The 7,538-nt window shown below is 35.7% G+C and overlaps 1 protein-coding gene across 1 annotated transcript; it reads right to left on the bottom strand.

Annotated features, from left to right (window-relative positions):
- Nucleotides 1-5,503: 5,503 nt before the first annotated feature.
- On the bottom strand, nucleotides 5,504-6,298 carry LOC142172155 (uncharacterized). Its single transcript, XM_075235938.1, has 2 exons — nucleotides 5,957-6,298; nucleotides 5,504-5,827 (listed from the first exon to the last, which is right to left on the bottom strand). Exons 1-2 carry the CDS (start codon nucleotides 6,296-6,298, stop codon nucleotides 5,504-5,506), a joined length of 666 nt encoding a protein of 221 aa, XP_075092039.1.
- Between the last annotated feature and the right edge of the window lie 1,240 nt (nucleotides 6,299-7,538).

The raw sequence follows: 7,538 nt of genomic DNA, 5'->3' as shown, positions 1-7,538 counted from the left end.
CCAAGGTCCAATTGTCACAAATGCGACATAATCTTCGCATTTGCGAAGGCAGTGGGATTGTGAAGGGCATCGCAATTGCGAGTGTTTCTTCGCATTTGCGAAGCTCAGGTCGCAATTGTGACACCTGCAGCTGAACAAAATGACTTTTGGATGGGATTTTTGATTCATTTCCCAAATCTTCAAAACCTAAAACCTCAAGAGGCGATTTTGGGCAATTTTTACGGGAAAATATTGGGGTAAGTGTTCCTTATCCTATATTGATTATATTTCATGATTTCATACTCATTTATATCATGAATCCGTGAATTTATGGAAGAAAAATCAGATTTTTATAAAATCTTCCAAAAAAAATTTAAAATTTGAAAGTCCATTTGACATCGGAATTGGATAATTTTTGTATGGTTGGACTCGTCTCGGAATAGGTATTCGGATTTCGTGAGTTTTTCTGAGATTTGAGACGTGGATCCCACTGTCGAATATTTTATTAAATTTCAGATTTTTATCCGAAAAATATGTAAATTCATATGGAATTAATTCCTATGATTAGTATTGAATGAATTGAATTGTTTGTGAATAGATTTGAAACTTTAGGAGGCAAATTTAAAAGAAAAAGTTGTGGTTGAATAATTGATTAAAATTTGCAAAGCAAGGTAAGTGTTAGGGTTAACCTTGACTTGAGGGAATAGAACGCTTAAATTATTTGTTATGTGAAATGCATGTGAACGACGTATATGCGAGGTGACGAGTGTCTATACGTCGTCAAATTGACTGTTTGCCTACTTACTTGAAAAATCATAAATTGTTTTAAATCATGAATTAATTATTATAATAATTATTTCTTTCCTATTCTTTGTCAAACATTAATCCTTGAATTCTTGCATTAATTGTTACATGCTATTTGAATTATGTGTCTTAATTGTTATTTGACATTTAACATATTAAATATTAAACTGCCTATTTTCTCCCTGATTTCCGTAATAATTTGCTATTTGTCATTATTTGTTTCATAATTAAATCATAATTATTGTATGCTTGTTATTTTATATTAATTATTGCATTTATCGGGAAAATTTCTTCTATAAGAATTAGTAAATGAATATGTTGGAGGAGCGGGTTGCACGCCGCAACAGACTTATTAAAAAGTCAATATTGGAGGATCGGATTGCACGCCGCAACAGACTTATGAAAAGTTCATATTGGAGGATCGGGTTACACGCCGCAACAGACTTATTAAAAAGTCGACATACATATATATATATATATATATATATATATATATATATATATATTGCACGCTGCAACAGAACTGAGTGTGAATATATTGTGAGAGCGGGTTGCACGCTGCAACAAAATTAAATGTGAATATATTGTGAGAGCGGGTTGCACGCTGCAACAGAATTGATGAAAATGATAATTGGTTATGACTGCTGAGTTGGCTTCAATTATTATAAATGAGTTACCTGATTCATTTCTATTATTGTTGTTATTATTAATATTGCGTACATGTAATGTAAGTGACCCGCCTTAGCCTCGTCACTACTTCGTCGAGGTTAGGCTCAGCACTTACCAGTACATGGGGTCGGTTGTACTGATACTACACTCTGCACTTTTTGTGTAGATTTTGGAGTTGGTCCCAGCGGTGTACCATAGACTTGCTCGGATTTCAGCTATTCGGAGGAGACTTGAGGTATAACTCCATGGCATCCGCAGTTCTGAAGTCCCCGTCTATTTTACTTTAGCTGTGTGTTTATTTCCAAACAATATTATTTTATTCAGACCTTTATTTGTATTTATTTTAGAAGCTCGTGCACTTGTGATACCAATTCTGGGATGGTATTTAGACACCGTTGTTTTATTTTATGGATTATTTCACTATATTTAAAACTTGCTTCTGCATTTACTTCCTTATTATTAATAAATTTAAAATTATTTTAAAAATGAATAATATTATTCTAACGTTGGAGCATTTCACTATATTTCAAATCATTTATAAAAGTTCCTGAAGTATTAAAAACAAGCAAAAGATCTACTATTGGAGCATTTCACACGTGTGGTTTAGCGTCTCCATTGTGCCCGTGGATCACCAACAATTATATTTTTCTTTAATAGCTAGGAATGCAAAACACTACGTGGATTACTATTATATTTTTAAACATGACCAAGTTCCAAAAGCTGTTGACTTTTCCGATCACGTAGCATTCTAATTTTCCTTTGTTATCTTTCATTTCCAGCAGCTGTAGCATGTAAAGTTGTAAATGAATCATTATGTTCGCAAACAAACTTCAATGTAAGTATTTTTTAACTCACATAAATTCGAACACTAGCTGTGTATATATATTAAAAGTAATCTAGACTTAAGCTTGTTATGTGACTAGATCAAACAGTGTTTTAAAAAGAAAAATATTATCTCTTGTTGATGAACTTCAATGTTGGCTGAATTTCTAACTAACTAATAAGACTTATCAGTTGAATGTTTTTCTCCAACAAACAAACGACAATTTGTCGGGTTAATCAACTTCGAGTATGGGCCTGGACTAATGTGAATGGGCGTGAAGCCCAAGAGTTGAACAGGCACTTGAGCTGGGTCCCAAAGACGTGTTTTACGCCAATATTTTCTCATTTAAAACATATCTAATTTAAAATCTAGTTAATTTTAGCAAGTTTGAAATTGCTCATCATGCTGCTTCTTCTTTTCCACTTCAGCGCCTAAACTCTAATTGTATTCGAACTTCAAACTTTAGGTATGAAATTAGATTTCGATATAGCCTAACTTCATATCTGAATGTCTAAAATTTGAAACACCAGACTCGTAATTTCAATTTCAGACATAATAACCAAGGAGCTTAGAAAAAGAATTGTGTGTTCCTCAAATGCACAGAAGGTTTGGAAGCACTTAAGGATCGTTTTGACAAGGTTAATGCCACTAAAGTGTATCATATAAACAGGGAAATCAGTTGTTTGACACATGAGATTTCTAGTGTGTCAGTTTACTTCTCTAATCTAAATGACCTCTGGAATGAATTCGAGTCGATAATTTCTCAACCATGTGACTGTGAAAAGTCCAGAACTTTTGTTGAGTTTCTTTGCCAACAGAAACTTATGAAATTTCTAATGGGACTAAATGACACTTATGCACCTCAAAGTAGTCAAATACTGATTATGCAGCCAACACCTTCTCTTGACCAAGCATACTCGATGATAGTTCAAGAGGAAAGCCAAAGGTTAAGTAGTGGATATGGTATACAATATGAAATTCCGGGAAGTGGACCTGTGAGTGCTGAGAGTAGCTCTTTTGTGTCAGCAAACAATTCGAATGTGAAGTACAAGAAGAGTACAAATCTATTCTGTGATTATTGCAAATTAAAGGGACACGCAAGGGACACACGCTATAAGTTGGTGGGGTATCCACTAGGTTTTAAGTTCAACAACAAAAGAAGAGGTGGTAATGACAAACTACACATCAGTGGCACATAATGTGAGTGTAATAGATAAAGCTCAGCACATAGGAAGTGATGGAATTGGGTATGATAAATGGGATGATCAATACAGCAGCTCCAATTTTCACATTTTAGCAGTACCAACAGAGAAAAAAGGATTAGGAGATGTGGCCAATATGGCGGGTAACTCGATTACTGACCAAGTTAAGTGGATCATTGACACTGGAGCCTCAAATCATATTGCTTCCTCCTTAGATCTGTTTTCCTGTGCTAAACCTGTTCCTCCTTCCAAATCTACCTTAGTACACTTACCAAATGGAGATTGTAATAAAATCGCACACATGGGGTCCTATACTTTATCCAACACTTAAACTCTACATGATGTACTTTATGTACCTAAATTTCAATATAATTTGTTATCTGTGTCCAGATATACAAAAGAATTAAAATGTGTAGTCTCTTTTTATCCTGATTTTTGTTTCTTTCAAGACCTCTTCAGTGGCAAGGTAACGGGGATTGGTAGCCTCAAGGATGGACTCTACATCCTCAATCCTTCAAAGCCTATTGCATCACCTACCTCTACTTGTATGACTACTCCTACCCAGATTCCTCCTCAACTATGCTGTGACATTAAAGACTTGGCCATGCTCCTCATTCAGTCCTCTAGAAAATACCTACAATAAAGACCATGTTGTCTAGTTTAGATTCCTATAATTGTCATATTTGTCCATTAGCTAAACAAACTACGTTACCTTTTCCTACTAGTACCTCAAAATTAAAATATTTATTTGAGCTTGTTCATATGGATGTGTGGGGTCCTTATAGATTGAATACCTAGAATGGTTATAGATACTTTCTCACTCTTGTTGATGATTTTTCAAGAATGACTTGGACCTTTCTCTTAAGAATGAAAAGTATTGTATATGTGATTTTTATCCAATTTTTTTCACTTAATAGAAAATTAATTCTCTTCTACTGTCAAGATTCTTAGGTCTGATAATGGCTATGAGTTTTTTAATTCTCTTTGCTCTACTTTATTTCAAACCAAAGGAATTATTCATCAAAGTAGTTGTGTCTATACTCCCCAATAAAATGGAGTTGTGGAGAGGAAGCATAGACACATACTTGAAGTAGGTAGAGCATTAAGGTTTCAGGCTACATTTCCTTTGAAACTATGGGGTGACTGCTTTCTAGCAACCACTTATATCATTAACAGGCTGCCCAATAATGTTTTACATGAAAAGACTCCTTATGAGCTTTTTCATGGTTGTCCTCCTAAACTTGATCGCCTAAGGACAATAGGCTACCTCTGTTATGCTACAAAAACTTATTTTCGTGATAAGTTTCTACCAAAGTCCATCCCTGATGTTCTTTTAGGCTATGCTTCTACATAAAAAGATTATAAACTATATGACCTTAATTTTGAAAAAAATCTTTGTCAGCCGAGATGTTGTCTTCAAGGAAAATATTTTTCCCTTCAAATTTCCAAAAGGAAAATTTCTTTCATCACATCATGACTCTCATGACTCTTCCACATAGGACATCTTTTATAACCTCAATACCAAATAAAGATGCATGACATGTATGAGAAATAGGAATCTTATTTTCAGTAGGCAAGTGTACTGTGTCCTTAGATTCTTTCCTAGTGGTTATCATTTGTTAATAAATCCATAGATGCAGCTATGTGATGTGTGGCACCTGAGTCCACAATCCACTCACTAGTAATATCTTTGGACATGAAACAAGATGTAATACCTACCATATTGCTTTGATTATTCATGTTATTTTGATTGTCAGCTGGTTCCTTATTCAACAATGCTAAAATCTGCTTGTACTATTCCTCTGTGAAGAATGGTCCCTTTCCAGCAAAAGCATCCTACAAGTCACAGCTAGAAGAGCATTGAGCACTTGCATTACTTTCACTACCTGCATTGCTAGAAAATAATGTTAACAACATTAAAGTGTGGAGTTCCTCAACCAAATTTTCTATTTGCACTACCACTTCCATGACCAAACTGTCTAGTATTTAGCTGATTGAACCTTTTCTTTCCCTTAAAATCTTCAGATTATCCAATGAGCTTATAGAAATTTTCTTTACTATGACCTTTGTAACCACAGTGTTCACATTGCACAAAAGGTTTCTTTCCCTTATAGCTTTGGTTACGACCAACCTGCATAGCTACTAGTTTATTCTTATCAATTACTGCACCCATACCAAGACACTGTCTAGATTCATCTTCGATCACCATGGCGTAAGCTTGATTGATAGAGGACACATTCGACTTCATGAGGATCTGTCTTCTAGCTTGGTCATAAGAGTAGTTTAATCCACTGAGGAATTGTAGCAATCTCTGCTGCTCTAAATGATCAACATAATCCCTTGAATTGTCCTTAGGTACCATAACATCATACTCAATTCATAAATCCTTTAATTTTGTGAAATAGCATGAAACAAAATCCGTACCTTGTGAGAGAGTGGCAATGGCTCGATGCAGCCGAAAAATTCTCATGCGATTCACCTTATCGAATCTCTCCCTCAAGTCTTCCCACACAAGGTGGGCATTTGATGCGTATACAATTCCATACAAGAGTTCTGTGGATACTGTGTTCATGAGCCATGAGAGGACAATAGCATTACAAGTTTCCCATTGCTCTTGTAGCTCAGTAGTACATGATTCCTTTGTACAAGTTCCATTCACAAACCCTAGCTTTCTCTTCCCAAGTAGTGCGATCTTCATCGTCCTACTCCATAGCCCATAATTCTCAGATCCTGTAAGCTTCACAGGGATCAGAACAACACATGGAGTATCTGCTGGACCTAGATACAATGGATGTGTGTACGAAATTATTGATTCCGCCATAACTGATTCTCACACTTTAACAATCTCAGAGAAATTTGAAATTGATGTCGAAGGATTGATCGATAACTAAGAATCTAATTGATTTGTACCCGCTCTGATACCATGCTAAAATCTACTCTCACACTGAGCAGATTTGCAGTAGCTTTGTACTGCTCTAATGGCAGAAGCTTCTAGAGTACAGAGATGAAGAAGAAGCAGGCATTGCAAAATGATTCTTTGTATTCATTCTCTGAAGATACAGGGTATTTATACAAGTAATGAGCCTAACTAATATTTAACTTATGAGCTGGACGTGAGCTAGCATTAAGTGTATGTATTAACCGACTAACTGACTAGCTGGAACACTAACTACCATAACTACCACAAACTAACTTGAGCTCACAAGATAATTTATTTATCATCAACTAATCATCTCAAATTCTAAGCAAGTTGAGGTTATGAACAATTTATCAACGTGCTAAAAATAATGAAAGACTACGACTATAGTTATGAACAATTCATCGACCTGCTAAAGAATAACTGAAGACTAAGATCTTGTAGTGGTTAAGTTTGGAAACTAAAATTGTACCACAATAATTTTTGACTCAAGCTTAAGCTTCCGTTTTGGGGACCAAGTGTCCCAAATTATTTGGTAACTGAATTCAACCATGCACGCAAGTCAATACACATAATAAGAAGCTGCTTAGCGCCTTATGCCGCCATACGGGGCTTAAATTCTTAAAACGACAAGTCGGGTCATTACATTAGGCTTATGACACTTGACAAAGGCATGTGTGTAGATCAGTGGGATGACATGGCTATGACAAGAGCATTGTCATGAGCTGATTTTGTGCGAGGCATGGTCCAAAAGATAAGGCAGGGCAGGCTAAACAAAGTATGGGCGAAGCTGGAACAAGTGTGCAAAACACATGACTGGAAGGAAGTGTGTTATGCATGTGCTGTGGAAATTATGCCATGTGTAGTGCACATCAGTCAGTTGACTTGAAGGCTGAAAGTGGGATAATTTCGTGGGAATCATCTTCAGATAGTGGTTATATGTTTTACTTGTTTGTAGGCCTTGGCATGTGCCAGACACACCCCATGTAACTGCCCCTGTAACTTCCATTGGTAGACCCTTTATGTATGTATATTTCGTTGGCTAAGGGAAGTAGCATATTGTGAGCCTTCCAGCATGAGTCCTTTGTATATTCTGCAAGAATAATAAAAGATTGGGTGTTTTACTCGTAATTGTGTAAGTGCT

Source organism: Nicotiana tabacum, chromosome 17 (assembly GCF_000715075.1).
Source record: "Nicotiana tabacum cultivar K326 chromosome 17, ASM71507v2, whole genome shotgun sequence".
Taxonomy (NCBI): domain Eukaryota; kingdom Viridiplantae; phylum Streptophyta; class Magnoliopsida; order Solanales; family Solanaceae; genus Nicotiana; species Nicotiana tabacum.
Note: the sequence above shows the minus strand (reverse complement) of the source record. Positions and strands in the feature narration are given on the sequence as shown.

What these genes read in the sequence shown, in the direction of transcription:
- LOC142172155 (XM_075235938.1), bottom strand. Translation starts at nt 6,298, where the DNA reads ATGGCGGAATCAATAATTTCGTACACACATCCATTGTATCTAGGTCCA. An exon ending in TGAGGGAGAGATTCGATAAG is followed by an intron (nt 5,828 to 5,956) that starts GTGAATCGCATG and finishes ATGGTACCTAAG; the next exon opens with GACAATTCAAGGGATTATGT.